Source organism: Nycticebus coucang, chromosome 16 (assembly GCF_027406575.1).
Source record: "Nycticebus coucang isolate mNycCou1 chromosome 16, mNycCou1.pri, whole genome shotgun sequence".
Classification (NCBI taxonomy): Eukaryota; Metazoa; Chordata; class Mammalia; order Primates; family Lorisidae; genus Nycticebus; species Nycticebus coucang.
In genome coordinates, this window is record NC_069795.1 from 48,775,747 (window position 1) to 48,802,542 (window position 26,796).

Consider the following 26,796-nt stretch of genomic DNA (forward strand, 5'->3'; position numbering starts at 1 on the left):
CAACAATGACAACTACAACAGCAACAAAAAAAAAATAACTGAGCACTGTGGCAGGCACCTGTTGTCCCAGCTACTGGGAAGCTGAGGCAAGAGAATTGCTTAAGCCCAAGAGTTTGAGGTTGCTATATAAGCTGTGATGTCACCCACTGTACCCAGGGTGATACTGTCTCAAAAAAAAAAAAAGAAAGAAAAAAGAATTAAATTAGTTTAATAGACTTAGGGGATACAAATTGAATTCCATTACATATTACGTATTATGTAACAGTGAAGTCTGGGCTTTTAGTGTACCTCCTTAAGTTGACCTCATTTCCATTGATGGGACATGCACCACATGTATGTATAAGGGCCTAGTGTACCCAAATAGTGTACATTGTAACACATGGGTAATTTTTCATCCTTCATTCCCTTCTACCCTCACTCCTTTTGAGTCTCCAGTATCCATTATACCTGCAGCCATAAGTCAGATCTTCATTCTCTTAGCCTCTCAAGTGCAGTCAAGGAGGTCCTGGTTAAAAGCAACACATGAAAAACCTCTAATAGACACCAGATTTATCCTAATATTATAATTTATGGTAGTAAAAGCATAAGATAAAAGATGCACCTATTTTTTAGACTCAGCACCCATAGCTCAGTGGTTAGGGCGCCAGCCACATTCACCAGAGCTGGAAGGTTTGAACCTGGCCCAGGCCTGCTAACCAACAACGACAACTACAACAGCAACAAAAAAAAAATAATTATTATTTATTATTATTATAATTATTATTAATTTATTATTTGCAGTTTTATTCAATAATTATTTATTGAATGTCTGCTATATCCAGGCACTATCCTGAGCACTAAAGATAATAATATTTTAAAACTATATGTTAATGACCCCTACCATCTTAGAATTTAAAGTTTGTGGGAAGGATCAGATAAAAACAAGGTAACAAATAAATCAGATAACTGCAATTTGGAATAGTGCTATAATAGAAAGGACATCATGACAGAACGGGGAACTTCAGATGTCAGAGACCTCTCTGAAAAGGCAATATTTAGACCAAAACCTGAGTGATATGAAGGAACAAGACGAGAAAGGGCAGTTCAGTTCTGAGAACAATAAGCATGAGACCTCTGAGGCAAGAAGGAGTTGATGTGTTTTGGGCACTAAGAGGTCAGCGTGGTGGGGTGTGTGGGCCAAGGAGGAGGGCCGTGGGAGGTTGAAAGGGGAGGTAGAAGCCTACTCATGGGGAGCCTTGCCTTGCATACTAGGGGCAGTGGGTGTTATTTTAAGTATGAAAGCAAATTGCTAAGGACTTTCAACTTCGGTACATGACCCTGTTACATTAAAAAGATCTTTTTGGGCTGACACAGTGGCTCATGCCCATAATCCTAACACTCTGGGAGACAGAAGCAGGAGGATCACTTGAGCTCAGGATTTAGAGACCAGCCTAAGCCAAGAGTGAGACCACATCTCTACCAAAAAATAGAAAAATATTAGCCAGGCTTGTTGGTGTGGACCTATGGTCCCAGCTACTCGGGAGGCTAAGGCAGGAGGATCGCTTGAGCCCAGGAGCTTGAGGTTGCCGTAAGCTATGATGACACTAATGCACTGTAGCCTGGGTGACAGAATTGAGATCCTGTCTCAAAAAAAAGCAACAACAACTTAAAAAATCTCTTTGGCTCTCCTGGGGAGAATGGAAGGGGTTGAAGTGGTTGCTAGGGGACCAAACACTGCCTGATAAAGGCATTGCCAGTTTTGTTCTGGGGGTTTTCCAAGGATGGTGACCTGGGAACACATGGACTATAGGCAGGCTGTCTTTAATTTTTCTTCGTACTGCTTTTCCTCTAAATGCTCAAAGTGTTTCCCTCTTTACCTGGTGGTTAACAGAAAAAGAATTGCCAAAAGCACTGTCTTTCAGGTAAGCCATTCAGGTAGGTCCTGCTTGACCCTAACACTGTACACAGGCATCCTAAACCTGGTGTTGTTTCCACTTTGCAGGTTGGTTAAATTCACGCCAACTTCCCTCTGTTCTTCAGCTTTGTTCCTGATATATAGAAGGTATTTAATAAATGTTTATTAAATTGATTTCACTTTGACTTCCAGTGGTAGAGAGAAAGTGGGATCTTCTTGACCTCTCTGGAGATGGTGTATACCAGGGAGTTTCCAGGGCCCTTAAAGCTTTATATTTTCAGTCTATGGTGGATACAGCACAAGGGTGAATAAAATGAGTCTCTGCTAGAATGAAAGGTTATGTGTACATACAAGTTTTTAAAGAGCATCTGGTTAGTCCTAGTGATCTCTGATCCAGCAGAGTAGATATCATAAGCTAAGCTTACCCTCCTGAGTTGGAAAAATTGTATGAATAAGAAGTTATCATTGAAATTAAATGACAACAGACATGCCCAAGGAGTACTGTGGGGATTGGGATTAGATTCCTTTATGAATCTTGTGATAGATGAATGTGTGGAGATGGCAACTAGTGGAGAACAAAACAATATTTAACGATGGATAGAGACGGACGTGATGCAGTTTAGAAGAGGAGACATGTCACTTGGCATCTCATGAGGGCATTATGAGGAAATAGTGTCATCATGTAAGAAGCCTTGGAATGAGAATAAATAATGGCTGTGCAGCAGACAAATCCATGTCCCCTCTCCAAAGGCCCCGCTTTACTATAACATCAAAATCAGGTCATGTACATTTTCATATTAAACTTTTTGTTAAATAAACTTTGCTAATAGTCAAGAAAGAGAGCATCTGGTTAGAGTTTAATGTGGCCGAAAACATTACTATTTTTTTCGTGTTTCAGTTACTCAAATGTGGCTAAAAGTGTGCTTTGGAGATTTTCCAAAATAAAAACTCTGAGGTGCGAGAGACTTCAGCCCCAATAATAACTTGAAAATTAGAAGCTGAAATAGCAGCTGTTTTTACAACTGTCTTAACTCTGTCACTAGTGCAATGATGATTTGATTATATGTGACAAGTCTAGTTTCTGGCCATTAAACTCCACTTCAGCCACAGGCATCAGTCTTTCCCTTCTTTTCTTTCACAGTGAATAGATTGGAGGCAGAAATGAGAATGACGAGGAAAAAGCAAGAGGCTGAAGAGCTCGGGCCGGTCTAGTGACCTCGAACACAGCTGGGGATGCTGACCTTCCTGGCTGCCTCTGTGATCTGGAGCCTGCAGCAAACCAGTCACTGGAAAGGAAGGAGCATGACACCTCTGATCCCTGACTTAGAGAAGGGGGAAATAATCATTTCAGTTAGAGGCCTGAGAGACACCTCTGTCTGCAGGAGAAAGGGGTTGCTGTTTCTCCAGCTGTCTGCTCCTTTCATCTGCCCCAGGCCCACCCTAGGAAGTCATAGCTGAGCATCTCTCAATGAAATAAATGTTGTAATGGACCGAGTAATTAGCAGGCAGACTTATGTTTAGGCTGTAACCTGACTCTAACCGCTGACCTCAGAGAATTCATTTCATATGACATAGCATCTTAGTGGTGTGCTGGCTTAGAAGTTTTCGCTTGTCTCTCCCTTTCAACTAGATTGCTTTTTCTTTTTTTTTTTTTTTTTGTAGAGACAGAGTCTAGCTTTATTACCCTGGTAGAGTGCCGTGGCCTCACACAGCTCACAGCAACCTCCAATTCCTGGGCCCAAGCGATTCTCCTGCCTCAGCCTTCCAAGAAGCTGGGACTACAGGCGCCCACCACAACGCCCGGCTATTTTTTTTTTTTTTTTTTTTTTTTGGTTGCAGTTTGGCCAGGGCCGGGTTTGAACCCGTCACCCTCGGTATATGGGGCCAGCGCCTTACCACCTGAGCCACAGGCGCCGCCCTAGATTGCTTTTTCTATTTCCAGGTTTGTCGTGTTGATTAGTCAGGTGGCCCCAGACTCTTCTGTGGGTGAAAGGGGCATCAATTTGGATGTATTTTCTATATGCGTAAATTATAAAACGGAAAAATTCTGTGTCCATAAAAATAAGGGGAACTGAGGACTTGAGTGAGCAAAGCATAAACTAGCCAATAGAAATAAACTCTGGCCCCAGGGCTTGAATACAGCAAGAGGTGCAACGTAGAAAATGCCACACAGGAATAATGCTTTTCTGTGTTAAAAATAGTCATCATAAGGAACTTGTGATGTAAGGGGCCATGTTCACATTTGCCACCAAGTCCTAATCACACGGTTAAAACAATTTATAAAATAAGATGAAGCAGCTCTACAAAGATCTATTTATTCCTGTGCAATGGTGGGTGGGCTTTTCCTGTAGGAAGTATGGAAATAATCACCTTGCCCATCTTCCTAAGTACTGGGACTGTTTCCATGACTGGTGAGTTCTTTGGGGTCTCAGATATTTTGATTTCTATAAATAAATTTTTCTTTATTAGTTCAGGGAAATAATATTCTTTTTGACTTTTTAAAAACACAACATGGTAAATTCTCTTATACACTGGAATGACAGTGTGAAAATCAAAATCACCTTTGAAGGCCTAGTTCAGAGCTGTTACATAATCATAGGAAGTTACTATGCATTGTAACTTGAATTATGATTATTAGGACCCTAAAATAGTTGTACTTCTGAGTAACTAACTGTTTTGTTATTGCAGCTATTGCTTTAGCCTATAGGTACTATGAATAGCAATCACATTGGCTCCTATAAACTTAGAACCAAATTGTACTCCATCAATGGCAAATATACAAGTCATTATAATATCTTTATCATAACTCTTGGATTGATTTCACATCCAGTACTTTTTCTTCAGTATTCACTCCCACTCTTAATTTATACTTATTTTTTGTAACCTCACAAGCTGCCTTAAATATTTTCTACAGAGAATAAGATCACTAGTAACTAGATATTGAAGAAAAAAAAATGAAAGAAATTTGAGCAGCGAAATAGGGAGGCGACTAAGGAAAGAAGGCAGGCAGCACACTGTGCGAGTTTTCCAAATCTGTGGATCACTGGCCTCCCGCGTATTTGTGGGGCTCAAGGTCATTTTTAGCTAGGGAATGTGAACACACTCTGAACATTACAGAGCTCTGTGCAGCTTTGTTGTGATTATCTTAAAGCCATTATCAATTAAGGAAATTCTCCATTGCCAGGCCCTTGGCTAATCCTCTTTCATCTCAGTCCAGTTGAAGGGACTTTCCTAGGAAGTTTCTATTCTGAGAAGAGGGCCTGGGCTCTTCTGAGAACCTTCCTGCAGCTAACTGAAAACCAAAATCCTTAAGCACCATGGATGCAAAGTCCTCTCTTTGAGGATCAAAACTTCCCAAACTTCAGACCTGATCGGGTTCTGTACCTTAGCTGATCCAGGGACCAGAAAATCTAGTTCATCACCAAGACCTGAAAAATAGCTGGCCAGCAAATCCTGTTTGCCTACTTGCCTCAGTATCCTCTGGGAGAGTTGGCAATGATGCCTGCAAAAAATTCACTAATAAGGGCCCCCCCCCAATTCCATATACACTCCCATTTTGATTTGAGGACCCCAACAATATCCCATCTCCCATGTAGAAACTTACAGGACCATCATCTCATTGCTGACCCAATACCAAAACTGGAACTTCTTGGTGGGGGAAGTGTTTGTGGAGTGGGTGTGGGGAGGGTGTGGAGATGGCCCCTGGTGATCACTGCTTAGCCACCATTACCTAATGATCTTATTGGAAATAGTTCTGCTATCAGGTAAAGGAAGGAAGGGGGGTGGAAAAGCTGGTAACTACATCCCAAATGATCCCATCTTCTCAGAGTCAAGTTGTCTTCTCAAAGTAGATTCTAGTCAAGTCAAAGTCCTTAGGTCCGTCAGCACCGCCATCTAGGCCAGTCTCCACAGTGTGGCAAGTAGAAGGCAGCACACCTGGGAGACCAGAGTGAGCCCCGGAGCCCTCCCCGTGGGAATGCTCGCCCACCTACATGAGGGAAAGTGGGCCAGACCCGGCGCCTTGCCAAGCCCTGGTTCTGAAAAATGGAGAATAACCATGAGGATTAAACTATTCAGATAAAAGATCTTGGCACCATGCCAGCCCTTCTCACCTCTCACATCATGTGATTATGAATGCTCTTCTTTTCCTGCTCCATGCATTGAACTTCCGCTCTTCAGCATCCACATGAGACTCACCTCTCTCTCTGGACACCTTCCATCATTTGCGGCAGCAGATCCTCAGCCCGACAGAAGGCACAGTTCTGCCTTTCCTGTCCCCTGCCACTGCATACTCTGCACATTGCATTTTCATTATTTTTGTCCTAAGATTTATTATTGGATATTTATATTGATTTCACTAAGAAACCAAAAGAAATTCCAATTGATCTTAAAAAATAAAATGATAACATATCAAACAGAGGTTGTTTGTACAACTTTTAACATAGAAATTCTATGGTCTATGGACATGCCACCCTGAACGTACCTGATCTCATCTGATCTCGGAAGCTAAGCAGGGTCAGGCCTGGTTAGTACTTGGATGGGAGAAATTCTATGCTGTCAAATACAAGCTGACAGATAAATGTACATTTTTATAATTGAGGTAGAATTATTTCTTAAAATATTCAGATCTTAAAGGCATTGTTTAGTCATTTTTGCACAAAATCTAGAACATTGGCCGGGCGTGGTAGCTCACACCTGTAATCCTAGCACTCTGGGAGGCTGAGGCGGGTGGACTGCTTGAGCTCACGGATTTGAGACCAGCCTGAGCAAGAGCGAGACCCTGTCTCTAAAAATAGCTGGGCATTGTGGTGGGCGCCTGTGGTCCCAGCTACTCAGGAAGCTGAGGCAAGAGAATCACTTAAGCCCAAGAGTTTGAGGTTGCTGTGAGCTATGATGCCATGGCACTCTACTGAGGGTGACAAAGTAAGACTCTCTCTTAAAAAAAGAAACCTAAAACATTTCCATCAGGCTTGAAAATTCCCTAAGATCTCCTCCCAGTCAATCCTGATGCTTTCACTCCCCCGACAGAAGCAAAAACTGACCTGATTTCTGTCACTGTATGTTAATGTTGCCTACCCTAGAAGTTCCTGTAAATGAAATCACAGAGGACAGGCCTTTATGTCTGCTGCTTTCACTCGTCACATCTCATCCATGCTATTACATTTATCAGGAGTCTGTTCCTTTTATTGCCCAGCAGTGTTCTAGTGTATGAAGACGCCATTGTCCCTGTGCTCTCCTGTTGATGGGCATCTGCTACACTGTATTTTTTATTTTAATTTTTAAATTATCAAACAGTAACATTGACTTTTTTTCTTTTGACATTACAAAAGGTCTAAGAATTTTCATACACATCTGGATCTGTGTGAGCACCACAGACACTTCCATCACCTGACGTAACTCCCTGCTGCTTCCCTTTATAGCCCTTTCTTTCCCCACCCAAGCCCCTGACCACCGCCTATCTGTTCTCATCACTGTAGTGTCACACTGCATTTCAATGTCTACCTTTCCCACTACATTGTCACTGTCTCAGCCCAAGGGCCACATCTTATTCATTTTGCTTCCTCAGGGCTCAGCACAGTACATAGCAGGTGCTCGTTAAATATTTGAAGGATGAATGAGTTCATGTCCATGTGGCCACAGGCTGAATCCTTCCATAATTCCTAGGAAAGGGAAGCAGAAGGTTAAAGGAAACCAACATTAATTATTCTTTTAAAGAAAATTTCAGGTCCTTTTTTCACAGCAATAATGATTTTTTGATTTTAAGAAGTTCTAAAGAGTACACTCCAATAATTGCCACTTGAGAGAATATGTTGAGTCCCACAAAATGAGTAATCTCATGAGAAGTCCAGTAAATGTTTAATACTAAAGATATTACTGCTTTTTAAGTTCGGACTTGAAAATTAAAAGGAAAAATTTAAACATGCTTTATTTATTGCCTATTTCTAAATATATTCCAGAAGTCTAAAATTTTCTCCTAGAGCCTTTAATATATTTTTCAGGTATTGTTAGCTCTATGAAGATCCTTTACACTGTAGAAAAACTCAAACTCAATACTCACAGTGTCTCTTTTGACTGAGATTTCAGTTTCCATATTTTTCCCTCAACTGGTGTCATCTTTATCTAAAATTCATTTTACTAAAGTCATTATTCCTACAAGTGATACTTGGTTCTTATAGCTAGTGGCTTCCCTAGAGCATATTCAGTTCTTTTCAGCTTCAACTTTACTTTTCTTTTTTTCCCTTGAGTGTTTATTACTGTTTCCTTTTTCATTAATCGCAGTGCTGAAATGACTCTGTGTATATTCTTCTTATCCTCTTAATTTCACCCACCAGGACATTATCTCTTACAAACCAAGCCTTTTGCCAGCTCCACATCACACTTCTTTAAGCAAATATATTTTCTCCATATGCTTAACATATACCCCTGAGCCCTATAGCCTGTTTCCCCTCTTAAAACAGAAATGGGGAAACAGCTGGTCCTCAGCTCCCATAAAGTGTGTCCTGTTTTATAGATCATGCTGGATAGCTCTATTTTGATGTCTGCAGTATTACTTGGTCCTTGAAATTGTGAATTTCCTGAATCTGAATTTCCCTCTCACATTTGGGGAAAAAAGATTAGTTCTCCTGGATGTTTCCGTGCACTGTACAAGCCATGAGGTCTTCTCTGTAAGTTTGTTTTGGTAGCTACTTCAGGGCACATTTCTTCCCTACAGCGCAACAGACTTTTAAGACTCATGTGGTCATCTCCTTCAGTGTTTCGGCAGATGTTTGTCAAATCTGTCTGCTAGGTTCTGTGCTCCCTGCGGAACATACACAGATGTAAGGATATCCTGCCCTCAGGTAGCCCACAGTTCAATAGAGAGGACAGATATAGTGTGATGAGGATTCTAATTAAGGAGTACCTGAGGTATAACCACTGCCTCCCCGAGGAGCTGGCAAACTGTGGCCTGTGGGCTGGCTGGCTGGTTTTGTATACAAGGTCTCTTGGTGATATGGCCACACCCACTCATTTACATTTTAGTAATTATTTACATATTTTACACTGGGTAGTGATAGAGATCATACAGCCAGCAAGCATAAAGTACATACTAATTCTTTAATATTTAAAAATATCATTACCTCCTGGCTTAGAAAAAGGGACACCAAGAAAGTAGATAGTCACCAAAGAATGGGGTGGTGGAGAGAACATCACGGAAGATGCCAGCATTGTAATGTGTGGGTGAGAGAAGAAAGCACATCAAGTGATGGGTTGAAAACCAAACCCTAGTGTTCCGGAAAACAAAGGAGGAGAGAGTGTCAAACACCCTGGGGCAATCAAGTGAGGTGATGACTATGATGACCATCTTGTAAGAATTTACTTGTATTCCAGGCTTTATGTCAGAACTCCATGTAACAACCCTATGAGGTAGATACTGTTAATATCCCCATTTTATAGATAAGAGAACTAAGGTACAAAAAAAAAAAAAAAGGCAAGTGATGTTTCCAAGGTCATACAGCCTATAACTGGCAGAGGTAGGCTTACAATCTAGGCAACCTGATTCTAGAGAGCCTATAATTTTAATCCCTGTGCTATACTGATTTGACAGTTAAAGTGTCATTGGTGTCCTTAGCGAGAGTAATTTCAGTGGCATGATGGAAGTAGAAAATAATGATATTTCTCATGGACCATATACTATTCTGTGTTACCCTAATTCATTTCATTCTCTCAACAACCTCATGTTACATATTGAGGAAACCAAGGCACAGAAAGATGAACCAACTTGCCCCAAACCAAACAACTATTGAGTGGTAGAGGTATGATATAAACCAGGACATTCTGGAGGGAAACAGCTTTGTGCCTAACTTAGCTTAATCAGCCTCCCTATATCACTACTGACCCCCATTTGTCCTCAGCTCTTTCCCAGTTCTCTTGGAGATTTTGGCCTGAATCTTGCTTTCCTTTCCTTGCTCCTCCTTGTAGCCCACTGTGATACCCACTTAGGAAAATAAAAAAGAAAGCTTCAGTAACATGGAAGTGTGGTACCTATAGAAAAGTCATAGGCAGATCAATGGAACTATATGGTCGCTTAGCATATGTATAATTTGTGTTTTAATTAAATGAAAGTACATTACAAGACAGGAAGAGAGGAATCGTTTGGCAAAATGTTGGGACAATTGATTAAATATTTGAAAAAATAATATAGTTATAGCTTCCACTTCACATTTATACTATACAACAAAATCTACTCCATATGGATTTCTTAAATTTTTAAAAATTATTAAGCCCTAAAAAACTGATAAAAGTATCTACTTTTGGATGAGGAGAACATTTCTAAACATAATTGCAATGAAAATATGATACATATGATCTCATTACAATTAAAAACATGTGTAAATAAAAAGTAACTTTAGGCGGCGCCCATAGCTCAGTGGGTAGGGCCCCAGCCACATACACCCAGGCTGGCATGTTCGAACCTGGCCCAGGCCTCCTAAACAACAATGACAACTGCAACAAAAAAATAGCAGGCATTGTATTGGGCACTTGTAGTCCCAGCTGCTTGGGAAGCTAGGGCAAAAGAATTGCTTAAGCCCAAGAGTTTGAGGTTGCTGTGAGCTGTGATGCCACAGCACTCTACCGAGGGTGACATAATGAGACTCTGTCTCAAAAAAAAAAAACAAATAAAGTAAATAAATAAATAAAATTAAAAGTAACTTTAAAAATTAAAAGATAAAAGCGACTTTTTTAACCTTGATGTTAAAAGAGCCATACAAATTAAAAAGGGAAACATTAAAACTCTCTTTGAAAAATTAACAAAGGTTAAGAACATTCTGTTTTTAACTATTAAGATTCATATTATATGTTCATCTCATTCTGTTTATATAAGAAATATACATAGCTAGCAGAGTAATATATTTAGTCACTTATGATCCAATAAATGCAAATTAAAATGTTATTTTTGTCTGTGAACAATGTTAAAAAGATAATATCCAGTGTTCTCTGGGGCATGATAAAACAAGGATTTTTATGCAGATGACTTATAAATTGACCCCAAACCTTCTGAAAAACAGTGTAGAAGTTGTTAAGACCCTTTAAAAACATGCATGCCTTTTTACAAAGCGGTTTCCCTTCTGGAAATCTGTTCTAAACAGAAATGCATTAAATGTTATAGATAAAGATGTCTATATACTATATTTACAAAGACAAATTTTGGAAATAATCTAAGTTATAAAAGAAGAGCAAGTAAACATAGTATTGACAAACAATGATTTGTTATATAGCCATTAAAAATGTTTTTTAAGACTAATGATATGGGGAAATGCTTACACAGTATTAAAGGATAAAGTACTTGTATATGAGCTATAATTCCAAATATGTAAAGTTATGTATATATATGTAAATACATAGATATGCTCATATACACACAGAGACAGGACAGAATGTGGAAGTAAACATATAAAAATTATAATATGGATGTCTTTTATAGTAAGACCAATTTTTTTTTTTTTTTGCTTTTCTACATTTTTTGAAATCTCCACAGAGAGAGAGAAAGAGAGAGAGTGTGTGTGTGTGTGTCTGTGTGTGTGTGTGTGTGTGTGTGTGTGTGTGTGTGTGTGTGTTTTGAGGCAAAGTCTCACTCTGTCATCCTGGGTAGAGTGCCCTGGCATCATAGCTCACACAAACCTCAAACTCCTGAGTTTGAGCAATCTTCATGCCTCAGCCTCCCAAGTAGCTGGAACTATAGGCACCCACCACAATGCCCAGCTAGTTTTTCTATTTTTAGTTGAGACAAGGTTTCATTCTTGCTCAGACTGGTCTTGAACTCCTGAACTCAGGCAATCTACTCACCCAGAGTGCTAGGATTACAGACGTGAGCCACCAGGCCTGGCCAGTATATATTATTTTTATATTAGAGAGAAGAGTAAAAGGAGAGTTTAAAAATGGTGACCCCATCTAATTGTGGTATAATATTGATAAATCAAGTCTTATTTTAGTCTCTCTGTTCATTGACTTCATTGGACTTACATCTCAGCTTTCTCCCACCCTGTCCTGTAAGACCTCAGAGTGGGCTCCTTGAAGATCATTACAAACAAAATCTTTAGTGTGTGCTTTCCATATAGTTGGTAATTAGCTGATAGGCTAATAACCTTAAGCCTGCTTTACCAATAGGAAACATTAAGGATCAAGCAATGAAGTACCTTGTCCTAAACTATGCAAAGAAAAACTGGATAAAGAAATTTCACCTTCTGAAGCAGGGCAGGTGAACATTTATGCCTGCCTCTAATGATTCATTAATATAAAAGGTACATTAAAGGAATACATGAAGTAATCTAAATAGGTAGTTGAGCTCCGTTAAAGCCAAAAGGCAGTCTTAACGGACACAGTGTGTTCTTCCATTGTAATACTTCTTTTCCTTGGGATTACACTTTATAACAAGTGTGAGTGAATAGCAGGTCTAGGCTATTGTTTTTATGAAATTTCTGTTCAGGGGAACTTATGTAACTCACATACATAATGGGCCATGTTCACCTGTGTTTTTTTAAATACTACCATATCCCTCTATAATTCAGCATTCCACTTCACTCTGGAAATTTTGACACATTCAGGTATGTGGCATTCTTAACAGAAATTGGCCCAAACCATAAAACATAAATCACAGCCATATGACTTCATCAGCCCATGTTGAGAAAACCGTGGCATGAAGTGATATGCCCCAAATCACAAAAGTTTAAGCTATAATTTAAGCTTCTAGGGCCTCGACCATCACTCTCTATACTGGCACTTCCAAAAATATGTACTCAGCAGATTGCTGATAAAAAGCATTCTGCAAGGAGGGGTTCAAGTAATTCTGAGGATGGCCTCATCTTCATTTCTTCACCTGGAGTGCTAATCCATTTTAATATACTACTGTGTATTAAAGAATCGCTGCAGTAAGACCGATGCTGACACAGGGGATATGAGGACAGTGAGCATGAACCAGGGCAAGTCTAGGCAAACCAAGATGAATTATTCTCCCTGACTAAAATACAGGATGGGAAACATGGTCGAGAGTTACTGAAAGATACTTGAACTACAGTAGAACCTCCATAGTTTACCCTCTCCGTACATTGACCACCACCTTAAGTTGACCTGATTTTCATAGTCTGGACATGCACATTTACATATCAGTACAGCAGACCTAGTTCCTTATGTTGACCAGTTTGTTACAGTCCCTTGGGTAGTCAACTTACAGAGGTGCTACTATATTGGGTTTTGGGTTTTTTGCAGGAGGGTGGCTGCCTGCCACATGCAGCAGCTTCTGCCAAGTTAAATGAGTGTTAATCAACATACATTATTATATTAAACTAAGCTGTACCCATAAAGCCCCAGGGATTCTAATGCCCTACTTAGAGATTAGTACCACCAGAGAGCTACTTGATTTACTCCCAAGTTTGAGGAGCGGTGTTATATAGTGGTTCAGGGGAGACTTCAAATCAAGACTGCCTATGTCCAAATTCTGGCTCTCTCTTTCATTAATCTTGGATAGGTGACTCCGTTTCTACCTCTGTAAAACAGGTTATAACAACATCTCCTAGGATTGGCATGGGAATTAAATGAGTTATTATGTAGAGCATTTAGAACGGTATCTTGCACAAAGTAAGGATAAAGTTAATCATTATTATTGATTTCTATTTCAACAATGGATAATTAATATAGCAGTGCTTCTAAGTATCCGCATCTGGTAAATATAACAGGTACATTAAGACCCAAAATACCATTGCTAGCATCCTTAGCTTTGTTCATTTAACTCTGCCAAAGTCGGACAGAAAAGGTTGAATTGAAAATACTCATAGCTTGAAAACTGCCCCCAGTAAAGTAAATGTTCCAACATTTGAAACAAACTAGAAAGGGCGAAGGGTGGAGTTTTCACTAAAATTCAAGACTGAAGTTGAACTCATTTCACTTAAGCTGACTTCTTTAAGATAAAAAGAAAAGAAAAGAAAAGAAAACAATGCCTTATTGCAGGCAGCTATTTGCCTGCAAAGCTGTCCCCAGATATCTGCCTGACCTCCACTGCGTTTCTGTAACTGAAGGCAGGCCCTGAGGCACCTGATTTTTGGCATTAAAGGCCCTTTCCACTACCACTGCTGCAGACCTACGTGTGGGCACTCACACAAGAAGCCAGGCACCTGTGGCTCTGGTGTTTGTCCGTGATGCTGGCTGGCTATGTCTTGAGGAACCTTTCCTGTATGCATTTTTAAAAATGAATGGTCAGACACAGTGGCTCACACCTGTAGTCCTGGCACTCCGGGAGGTCTGGAGTGTGTATTGTCGTCTGAGCTCAGGAGTTTGAGTTCAGCCTGAGCAAGAGCAAGACCCCATCTCCACTAAAAATAGAAAAACTAGCTGGGCGTTGTGGCAGATGCCTATAGTCCCAGCTACTCAGGAGGCTAAGGCAAGAAGATTGCTCAAACCCAGGAGGTTGAGGTTGCTGTGAGCTATGGCACCAGGGCACTCTACCCAGGGTGACAGAGTAAGACTCTTTCTGTAAATGAATGAATAAAATGAATATAGCATTGCTAACCTGGAGCAAACTTTTAGAAGATAACCTGTAAGATTTAGTTCTGCTGATATGTAGCTGGCAACCAAATTTTTACGCCATTTAACTGTCCCCAAAAAAGAAAATGAAGGACTTTTCTTCAGTCATGTGTTTTTCAGGTGACTTTTTGGTCTTAGTACTTTACTTTCTGTCAGAGTGTCAGGACCCATAAAGTGACTCCGTTCAGCATTTTGCCTTCCTATTACAAATTCTCTAACTTTAAAGGTTTCTGGGGAAACTGGCGAAATATTCCATAAGCAAACCCTGGATCCATTGCCAGGGACATCCTAAGCTATGGAAATAGGAGCAGTATTGGAATGTACATCAAGGTATAGCCTTGTCACTGGAAATAGCAAAGAGAAGGGGGGACAGGGATCGCCCAACTCCCCATTCCAGTTCAAAATGACAAGAAAATGTCTGACAGAAAGAACCAGCTCACGGGGACTCGTATCCAGAAGCATGTGATTTGTCAAATCTTTTGGAAAGGAGAAGAGATCTGAAGGCTCCAGGGAGATGGAAAAGGTAGTGTTTTGCTATATAAAAAAGACAGTGCAAAAGCCAAAAGGAAAAATCGATAAGTAGGAAAAACTAAACAAACAAAATTACGATGGTACTAACATAAAGCCTGACATGCCACCACAGGCCTGCAGAAGAGTGTGTGGTCCAGTGCCCCAGCTCTAGACCCTGGGACTATGGGGCCGGAAAAGGCCTGGAGACTGAGGCCAACCCAGCCTGCCAAAGCTTCTCTCAGCAGCCCTCTTAGGGCACTCAGCAGGAGAGACCTGGCCTTGGGTTTGCTGCTGCCTTCAGTGAAAGCTTCCTTTCCATACAGGCCCTGTCTCCTTTTCTCCGCACTTCCCTCTCTCAGTGAGAGTTGCACCTGCGTACTATATTGCAGTCCTGACATAGTCTTGTTTCTGCTTTTGGTTCTTAACAGAGGAGGGGAAGCTGGAGCTGAATTTTGAGGGGTAGGATAAGATTTTTATAGAAAAGGAGAAAAAACAAGGATGAAGGGAGAACAGGCATTCTGAACAATTAGAGTGAGAGAGAGATACACTCATTGATAGTAGGAGTCTTTTGTGGTGTGGCCTAATTTTAAACTCATTCTTTTTAGTCCTAGCATATCTCTGGAAATTATTTTGAAAAGTGTACAGAAGCAATGAAAAGTTGACCCTCCTCCAATGCACAACCTCTGTTAGTGTAGCTGGAGTCAGAATCACCGTCCTCTTCTCCCTTGGTCCACTTCTCCCTGCCTTTCCCGTCCCTTCCCTCCCCTGTGGTCTGTATTGCTGGTGTGGCCTTATGGCCTCCACAGAGTTCGGTCTCAGGGTCCTATCCTTTGGATGTGGGAATTGTGTTCTTTCTCAGTGATGCCGGTGGGAGTCTCTTTAATGAGCTGGGAACATGGTTCTTGAAGAGTAGTTCCTGGCCCTGGTTCTCTTGGCCAAATAAAACATTCTGGCTTCTCGAGATGAGTAATTTTAGCAAAACACTTTAGGCTGTTTAAGCACAGCTGTGTATCCAGCATTACTTTCAGTGTGTGTAGCTTTCCCAGAGAACAGCTGACCACCTCTAGAAATAAATAAAGAAGAACCACCCCCTTTAAATGAAATTCAACTAAATCGAACAAGATGGATTTTTAAAAATAGTTACAATGTAATGATAAACAATTCAACAGGAAGTCATAACAATTCTAAACGTTCATGTACTTATGAAATATGCAAATAAAAATTGATGGAATACTAAAAAACATAGGGAAATTGAAAATAAGTGGGGGACATGTTACTATGCGTGAATAATTGATAGAAAAAACAGTTCATAAACATGTAACAGATTTGAAAAATATAACAAGTTTATCTATGATCACATACATAAATCTGACCTAACAATTAGAAACTGTATATATATATATATATATATATATATATATATATATATATATTGTTGGGGATTCATTGAGGGTACAAAGAACTAGTTTACAATGATTGCAATTGTTAGGTAAAGTCCCTCTTATAATTGTGTCCCACCCCCAAAAAGGCTGTCACACACCGTCACCCCCCAACCCCTCCTTCCTTCCCTAGAAACTGTAATTCTTTTTTTAAAAAAGTATATATTGCTTTTTTAAAAACCTTAAAAAAATTTTTTTTAATTATTAAATCATAGCTGTGTACATTAATGCGATCATGGGGCTGGAACATATTCTTCTTAGTAAAGTATCTCAAGAATGGAAGAAAAAGTATCCAATGTACTCAGCCCTACTATGAAACTAATTTATGGCTTTCACATGAAAGCTATAACCTAAGAATAGGGGGAAAGGGGAAAGGGAGGGGAGGGGGGGGAGGGAAGGTGTTTGGTGGGATTACACCTGCGGTGCATCTTACAAGGGTATATGTGAAACTTAGTAAATGTAGAATGTAAATGTCTTAACACAATAACTAAGAAAATGCCAGGAAGTCTATGTTAACCAGTATGATGAAAATGTGTCAAATGGTCTATAAAACCAGTATGGTGCCCCATGATCGTATTAATGTACACAGCTATGATTTAAAAATTAAAAAAAAGAAAATGCCAGGAAGGCTATGTTAACCAATGTGATGCATATGTGTTCAAGTGGTCTATAAAACCAGTGTATGGTGCCCCATGATTTCATTAAAAACCTTAAAAAATTTTTAAAAATAGATTATGGACTGGCAAATGATGGTCCAGGGTCTATATGTAACTGTTTCAGAGAATTACAAAAAGAGATGTTTTTCAGATCTTTTATGAAAGTAAACCTTAATTAAACTAGACAAGGAAAGTACTAGAAAGGAAATTATATCAATCTGACTTTTGAACATTGATGAAAAAAAAATCTACAAGAAAGAAATATGTCATGATTAGTTGGGATTTATCCTAGGAATAACAAGAATGGCTTAACATTAGAAAACCTGTTTTTACAATTTACCACATTAACAGATTGTAGGAAAAACCTGTATAGCCATTTCTATAAACGAAAAAACAAAAAGCATTGCATTATATTTAACACTTATTCATAATTTTAAAATAAAAGCAACAGAGACCTCCTAGCAAAAAAAAAAAAAAAAAAGAGGAACAGAAGAAAACATTAAACTGCAAGCAGCATTTTTTGATTTAAGAATACTGTGGGGGTTGATTATGAACTCTGGGATTTGAATATCTGGGATTCAAAGCTTAGTTGTGCCAATTATTGTATGATATTAGAGAAGTATTATAAATTAATGAGAGTTAGCTTCTATCATTATTTTCTAAGTCAGGTTTCTTGAGAAATCATTTACCTTAGTAAAATTAACTATTTCTCTGAACAGCTCTGTGAATTCTGACTGTGGTGCCTGCTACCACCAGAGTCATACAGAACATTTCCATCACTCCCCAGGAGTCCTCCACTTCCATTCCCTAGTAACTACTGATGTATAGTTTTGCCTCTTCCATAATGTTAAATAAATGAACTCATACATTATAAAGCCTCTTCAGTCTGGCCTCTTTTGCTTAGCATCATGCACTTGAATTTCTCCCATGCCGATATGTGTTTCAGTAGTTTGTTTTGTTCTTTTCTTAACTAGAGCAAGGAACAAGGTGGTTAGCAGAGCAGATATAGTTTTTTCTGAGCCCTGAAACTTGCACAATTTGGTGGTCCCTTGCCTAGAGAAAGAATGCGAAATAACTGGTACAAGATTAGATATGAAAGAAGGTATTTTAAATAAGAAAAGAAATAACAAATAGTAACAGTAACAAACTCAGGCACTTTGAAAATTTTTATTTTACTCATCCCCATCAAATAAGAAAAAGAATATGGTTTCTTTAGAGTTGCATACAACGTATCTTCTACTGTATATATCCCTACAGGAAAGACCTTCCATTTTGAATGGACCAAAATGAGAACTTAGTTCTCTGCCTACGGTTTTATATTTTTGATGATTGGAAGAATATTCTACTCACTAGTTTCAGGTTTCACACATTTCAGACTTGGTTTCTTCCTCACTTCCCATGTCATTCTAGGGACAGTTGCTACAGGCATATTCGTGTCATGATCTACACCCTGGAGCCCTGCCCCCTTTGTGTCAGAATGTCTGGTGGGTTAGCACAGGGTGATAGGAGAATTCCTAGCAGCATTTCAGCTTCAGAACAGCTAGCAAAAATGTAACTATAGACAGACGTGATTAAAAACTACATAAATATCCCATTAAGCTCAAACTAAACGTACATGCAATCTGCTTACTCTAACTGGACCCCCAAAATGCACCCAGAACGTGTGACAAAGGAGAATTCTGAGTGGAAACAGGTAATGGTCCAAACACACTGTGGTTAAATCTTTCCTTTGCAAAATTTTAAAGAACAATTGACTGTATGATCCCTTTGCCAGGCTCCTTCCCAGGGCCTAGAAGGGGTTTATGCAAGTGAGTACCTGGAAGTTTAGGGAAAATTCTGAGAAACTGGACTTCAGATATTCTCATGAAAAGGATGAAGGTGGAAACTTAGGGAAAGAAGATGGGCAGGCTTCTATTTTCACTTGCTATTGTTGCTATGGGTTGAAAAAGGACAGTGTACTTGACTTCTCTTTGGGGTGAATTTAACCAGTCCCATCTGGCGGTGTCTTTTTTTAAGTAGAGTTTTCAGAGAGTTAGGGAAGAGGCAGTGCTGTCCTGGTGACCCCATGGAATGGAGTCACCTATTGTTGCTATGGGTTGAAAAAGGCAAGTGTACTTGACTCCTCTTTGGGGTGAATTTAGCCAGTCCCCTCTGGCGGTGTCTTTTTTTAAGTCGAGTCTTCAGGGAGTTAGGCACAAGGCAGGGCTGTCTTGGTGACTCCATTTGATGGGCTGCATTGGTTGCTGGACTGAGTGGCACAGTCCTGGTTTAACCTCAGATCTCAGCAGTCCTAGAGGAACCTAAGTACTGGAGCCAGACTGGCAAAGTCCGATTCCTAGGCTTCTCTTTCAGTATCCTGTTAATGAAAATCACAGAAGTAACATCCTTACTTGAGAAAAGCAGTTTTCTCTCTGGGACCAAAAACCATCATAATCTAGGAAACAACTAATTTATTCAACCTCTAGTGACATGAGATGATCTCATTTTATATGTTAAAAGGTTTCAGATGAAATAATTTTTTGGAATAAGAAAAAACTCAGAATTAGAGCATTCAATTAACAAGGTATTTTTAATATTTCTCATGGGTTTTGTTGCCTAAGAGTCACATACCATTAAAAATACGTTACAGTTGGCTTTCTGTATCCACACGTTCCACATCTGTTGATTCAACCAACCAGAGATCAAAAATACCTTTTAAAGTACTGAGTGTGTACAGACTTTTTTCTCTTGTCATTTTTCTCTAAACAATATAGTCTAACAACTATTTATATTGTGTTAGGTGTTAAAAGCAGCCTAGAGATGATTTAAAGTATACAGGAGGATGTGAATAGGTTATATACCAATACTGTGTAATTTTGTGTCTGGGACTTGAGCATTTGTAGAATTTGGTATGCAAGAGAGGTCCTGGAACCAATCCCTCATGGATGTTGAGGAACAAATGTCTTTAGTTTCAACTAGACTCCTTAAATATAGACTGCATTCCTCATTTAGCAGATTTTAGGGAATGAAAAAATATGGATTGTAGAAATTTTTCTAAGATCATTACTTGATTTTTAACCATTTATGAGATTGGTCATGGTATTTATTTATTTGTAGGTCATTCTCTTTATCTTAATGAGATTTTTTTAAGCTAATAAAAAGATATGAGTAAATTTGTATGAGGTATTTATTTATTTATTTTATTTATTTTTAGAGACAAAGTCTCACTTTATTGCTCTCGGTAGAGTGCCATGGTATCACAGCTCACAACATCCAACTCCTGGGCTTAGGTGATTCTCTTGCCTCAGTCTCCTGAGTAGCTGGGACTACAGGTGCCCACCTCAACACGTGGCTATTTTTTTGTTGCAGTTTGGCCAGGGCCGGATTCGAACCCACCACCCTTGGTATATGGGGCCAGCGCCCTACCCACTGAGCCACAAGCACCACACAAGGCATTTAATGTTTTGCATAGAGAATATGTATTACTTTATAATGAAAATATAAATAAGGCAATAGGTATGAGTGTGCTTTTTACTATCAATCAACACTAAAACAAGTACCTTGGGCACATGTACCCTTGGGGATTTTCTGGTTCAGATGGGAAGAAAACCTAACATTTATGCAATACCCACACATTGTGATGCAAGGTAAAATTATGTGCTCATTTACAAGGAATGGGTAATGTACAGCATAGAAAAACATATAGAGGCAAGAGGGAAAAGGAGAACTGTGTAGTTAGGCAGGGTTTTCTTGAAGGATCCCAATTGAACACAGAGAATATTCAGTGAAAGGAGACTCCATTGATAGAAGCCAATATAAGAAGTTCACAGGGCTAAAGGTGGTCTTTAGATTCCTTGGGATTTTTTTATGTAAATAATCATGTCATCTGCAAGTGGAATTAGGTAGACTTATTGCTTTCTAATGTATATGCCTTTTATTTCCTTTTCTTGTCATATTGCACTGGCTAAAAGTTCTAGTACTGTGTTGAACAAAACTGATGATAGCTAACATCTGTGCCTTGTTCCAAATCAGGGGGAAGACATTCAGTCTTTCACTATTAACTACAATGTTTGCTGTAAGTTTTTGTACATACTATTTGTCAGTTTCAAATTTTTTTTAATTTATTGATGCTTTATGGCCTAGAATATGATGTGTCTCGGTATATGTACCATAGTATTTGGAGAAAATATACATTCTGCTGTTTTTGATTGGAGTGTTCTATAAATGTTGATAAAAATCCTTTGCTTTATGGTATCATTTAATTCTTCTATATCTTCACTGACTTTCTATGTAGTCATTTTCTAAATTTTTAGGAGGACTTAAAGTTAAACTTGATTGTTTTATCTATCTTAAATTTTAATCAGTTTTTCATCACATATTTTGTAGCAGTACTGCTTGGTGCATACACATTTAGGAAGTGATGTCTTCTTGATAAGGTCACCCTTTTCTCATTATATAATGTCCCTCTGTCCCTCTTGTTTTATGATAATTTTCTTTGCTCTGAAGCCTACTTTATATGATGCTACTATAGCCACTCCTGCTTTTCTTTGACAAATATTTGCATCCCTTTGCTTTCAATTTGTTTGTATAATTAATATTTGAAGTAAGTTTCCTATATACTGCATAGGGTTAGATCATATTTTTTAATCCATTCTATTAATCTCTGTCTTTTAATTTGTAAGTTTAGACCATTTACATTTAATGTATTCATTGATATGTTCGGGCTAAATCTGCCATTTGGGGGGATTGTTTGTTTGGTTTTTCATACCTCTGTTTTATTTTTCCTGCCTTCCTCTAGGTTACTTGGACGCTTTTTAGAATCTTTGATTTATCTTAGTGCTTTTTGGTATATCTTTTTGTAGGGCTTCATCTCTCTAAACAGCAGTTTTCTTATCTGAAAGTAGTGAGTTTATTATCTATAAATTCAGTACTTGTAAGAATTAAATAAGATGATTTATATGAAGCCCAGTGTCAAACATGTCTTAACTATTCAGGAATGGTAGTTCTGAACTCTTCTTATTATCACCATCATATGTTTGGGGGTTTTTTGTTTGTTTTGTTGTTGCTGTTGTTTTGTCATTGTAAACTCTTAATATTTTTAAAGGCACTAAAAAGTTCTTTTGTAATGCCAGGCATGGTGACCCATTGGTAATCCCAGCACTCTGGGAAGCAGAGGCAGGTGGATTGCCTGAGCTCAGGAGTTCAAGACCTACCTAAGCAAGAGCAAGACTCCATCTCAAAAATATAACCAGGCATCATGGGCACTTGTAGTCCCAGTTACTTGGGCAGCTGAGACAAAAGAATCATCACATGAGCCCAAGAATCTTAGGTTACTGTGAGCTATTACATCACAGCACTCTATCAGGGGTGACAAAGTGAGACTCTGTCTCAAAAAAGAAAATTCCTTTAGTAGGAATGTTCCATAATTAGATATTTCCTGATGTTAGACATCTAGGTAATCTTCATTTTTGGTTTTATAAATAAGATAGCTATCTTGGTGCTTAAATCTGTCTTCATTTTGGTTTTTTCTCATTTACATATTTTAATATCTTGTTTTTAATATGTCCAATATTATTTTCTCTAGAATGTAACTAGATCATGAAAATAATCCAAATTCTAGCTGATTTACTTATTCTGATAGGCACATAGTATCTCTCTGTGTGGCATTTATGAATATATCTTAAAAAATAAATTATTATAAAAACTGATAACTTGCTGTTAGCCTGATTATGATTATTCCTTAAATTTGAATGAGATAATACGTCTTCATTTTGGATAATTTCCTTGATTTAGCTTCTTAGGGGTAGAATTACAAAGTCAAGAGATCGAACCTTCTATAAAGGTGGTAACCAGTTGCCCTAGCAATGGGAGAAAGATAGAGACTTTTCTAATTTTCAAACTTTATGTTCTAGAAACATCAAATGATGGAGGAGAAGACACAGAAGTTATGCATCAGGAGACAGTTCCAGTTCCTACACTGTCAAAGAATACCAATCAGGTAATAGTCAGCTCTTAGATTTTGAAAACAGCTTCTGTTATCCCTCTATAGCATTTCCTGCAGCTTAGTATCAGTTGTTTGTGAGATTTGAGAGAAGCTTTTACTTTCTCTGCCTTTGAAAGGGCCATACTTCCTTAATCATAAACCAGCAAGGTCTGTTTTTTAGCCCTGATTTTTTTAACTACATAAATGTATATCACAATAGTGATATCTTAGATTTTTATATCACATTTTCACCAAAAATCCAGCCTTATTCTTTTTGGTACAGTCCCTAAAAGGAGACCAATAGCATAAAGATATGAAAGGTTGCTTTACACACAAATGCATAATTATAATACTGTGCCATGCTGGCAGCAGGCTCCTAGAACCTTATATCTACCCAGTCTTATGGTCTGTCATATGCATTATTAGGAGATTTACCGCAATTTGGATAAACTTTGGCCATTTGGATAAACTTTGCTTCCTAGTCGAGTGACCTTTTATTGTCTTTTTAATCTTCCTACTGACTTTTAAAATGGCACTCACATCTACTTGTAGCTTTTTCCTGTTATGTGACCCTCACACCTGATTGGTAAACCTATGTGTCCTTCTAAGAACTGTCTAGCACAACGCAAAATTCTCATCTTCTTCATGAGAACAATTTGGAATCTTATTCTTATTGTCAGTACCCTAAACTCATCCCACTAGCGTGTGACTCCACCCAAAGTTTGTGACCAGGCTCAGGATCACTGTGAGAGGCAATTTAGCATAGTACTGCTTAAAAGCTATGTGAACTTGGGCAAGTTCTGTGCCTCAGTCTCCTTATTAGTGAGGTGAGGATAATAATCATAACTTCTTCACATAGTTCCACTGAGGATTAAGTGAGTTAGCACTTGTTAAGCTTTTCAAACAATGACTGGCAAAGAGTAATCACTGAAATGTTAATTATTTTATTGAAATATATTTCGTCGTCATTTGCTTGGTGCCCATAGTTCAGTGGTTAAGGTGCCAGCCACATACACCAGGGCTGGGCAGGTTTGAACCCGGCCTGAGCCTACTAAACAACAATGACAACTACAGCAAATAAATATCTGGGCTTTGTGTCAGGTACCTATAGTCCCAGCTACTTGGAAGGCTGAGGAAAGAGAATACTTGAGCCCAAAATTTGAGGTTGCTATGAGCTGTGATGCCATGGCACTGTACCGAGGGTGACATAGTGAGGCTCCGTCTCTCAATAAATAAACAAATAAAGAAATGTATTTTGTCTTTTTTATTTTGTTCATTATTTTTTCTTTGGGGGAAGAAGAATGCATAAAGATATACATACATAATATACATTTAATGTATAATCTTGGTCTTTTTCTCCAGCTATTACATATTTTGTTCAAAGGCCCTATACTGTTCTTTCAAAAACCTGTAGATTAATACATCCTTAACTTTTCAATTTATTTCCTCAAGTTGAGGTTGAGTTTTACTTTAACTTATCCCATTGACCACACCCATACTCACACCTTCTTTGACTTTTGCTTCTAATCGTTACCTACCTGTAGAACTTATTTCCAAACACTCTTCTTCAGACATCACTGGCTTTCTTTCCCTTCATTTTTGTCTTGCTTGCTCCTTCATCTTTCTGGACCTATTAGTAGAGGAATAAACTTGAGTGAGTAAATTTACCCAACGCTGCATCCTCACTGTCTTTTTATTAGTGGAACTATCAGCATTGCTACATTTCTGTTTTATAGCTTGGCTTTTCTCTTTCCATAACCATCAAAGAAATTAGGTGAATGGAAGACAGTTTTAGAGAGAAAGGAAAAATGAGTTAAGTACATCCCTCAGTTCTGAGTGATTCACCCATCTTTCTGCCCAGATTTCAACAATAATAAAGACCTTTGATCCAGGAGTTACCACAGGCACACCATAACTCACACTATCCCACATCCTCCTTCTGGGGTTGCAGGAGCCTGATTACAAAGAACCTGCGGCTCAGAGAGACAAGTGCCAGCAGTCACGGCCTGCCTGCCATCTGTCAGCCTCTGAAGATGCTGCTGCTCAGGCTCCCCTCTCACCTCGCCTTTCTCTTTCAACTTGGGAAAATGGATTATCCGTGTTTTCGGGTGCTTTGTTGGTCACATACCAAGCCAAAAAAAAAAAAGAAAGAAAAGTTATTTCTGCCAGGCAAAAAATTACAAAAACTTAAGATTTATTGCCTATTTTAATCACCTTTCTCTTGTTCTAATTTCTTCACAACTAAATTACTCTGAAGATGCCAAGTCCTAGGTAGACCAAATGCTGTGACCCTTTTCTGCAACTCTAGCCTCGATTCCCTAGCTAGAGTACAGGCAGTCCCCAAGTTACAAACATCCACTTTAGAAACAACTCACACTTATGAAGAGAGGCTGCTACAGTAAGTCCCCAAGTTACAGACATCCAACTGACATACAACTCACACTTATAAACAGAGGCTACTACATGTTACAGGTAATAGGTAAATGTACCTATTCCAACTTACATACAAATTCAGCAAAAAAACAAACCTATAAAACCCAGCTTATTCATAACTCAAGGACTGCCTATACTGTCCTTTTAGGGCCCTGGTCTTCCCCACCAACCTGTACTACTCAAGGATAGAGTTTATCTGTCCATTCGCAGCCCCTGACACAGAACTTTGCCCCAAATTGCCACTCATTACTTGTGAGATGAAGGAATAAGTGACCATGCTGGAATCCCAGTTTTCTCATCTCTTCTTTCATCTCAACCCAGCTTGTGAGCCAGGAGCTCCCTGACACTATTGCCTGCAGAATCTCCTGGAGCCTGGTTAGTCAGTGTCCCTGCAGCCCCATCATCAGTCTTCCCACACAGCCCCCTCCATGGGAGATTCCCCCCGCTTGACATTCAGGACTGAGGCTGCCCACATGGGCCCTGGTCCCTGGACTCCTCTGTGAGCTCCCTGGTCCTCTTTCTCTTGCTGCTCTTCTCTCTCTGGAACTCCTCCCAACACCTCAAGGACGACTTTCCTGTCAGGCAGACTGTCCTTCTCTAGTTGTTGTACACATAAAACTTGACCCTCCAAGTGGTTCAAAGCACCTTGCAGCCAAGGTTTCTTTTGTGTCCACTACAGTACATAGCACAATTTGGGGCACTTATTTGGCAGGTATGACAAAATATATGTTTTCTAAATGTAATTACATTTTTTTTCTGGATCAAAAAGCCAAAGAAATTATTTTGTACTATATGGTAAATTTTGAATTTTTTTCATATTTGCTTAGTTATTTTGCTGTCTTTTATGTTTTTCATTATGCTTGTACAGGAACTGCCTGGCATTATGCCATCAGCTATAATATACATTTAGGCTTTAATGTCACCGAGTGAGAGCGTCTGTCAGGATAGATCATGTTCCCTCCTTTACCAGAGCTGGGCCTCACATTTGTGTTACTGAATCCACATCTCCCATCTATCTAGTACTTCAAACAGCAGACTTACAGCTTTATAAAAAGTTTTTTAATCCATATGACTACATCATCTCTAGCAACCATTTCACATCTAAGTAATCATCCTGGGCCTGCTTAATAATGTGAGCACAAAGATTTGCCAACAGTTCTTTTTCCTTCCCAGTTACTGCTTCCAAAATAAATGATGAATTCCCTTACTCCTAGAGATTGCATCACCCTCTTCCCCCTCAGCAGCAGTCATTTCAGAGCCAGCTCTAGTGACTTTGTAATTATGTTCCCAGAATATAAATGCTTACGAAGGATTTGTGAGTTTTCGTTGATGCCTCCATGATGTCAG

At 39.0% G+C, this 26,796-nt stretch overlaps 1 protein-coding gene across 6 annotated transcripts in view; it reads left to right on the forward strand.

The window, feature by feature from the left end:
- Positions 1-26,796, forward strand: part of CMSS1 (cms1 ribosomal small subunit homolog) — a 359,212-nt gene that overhangs the window by 301,339 nt on the left and 31,077 nt on the right. For all 6 annotated transcript variants that reach the window (XM_053564697.1, XM_053564698.1, XM_053564701.1 and 3 more), the window contains one exon: positions 22,946-23,031. In XM_053564697.1, coding sequence (XP_053420672.1) covers positions 22,946-23,031 — 86 coding nt within the window. The remainder of the gene's footprint in view (positions 1-22,945; positions 23,032-26,796) is intronic.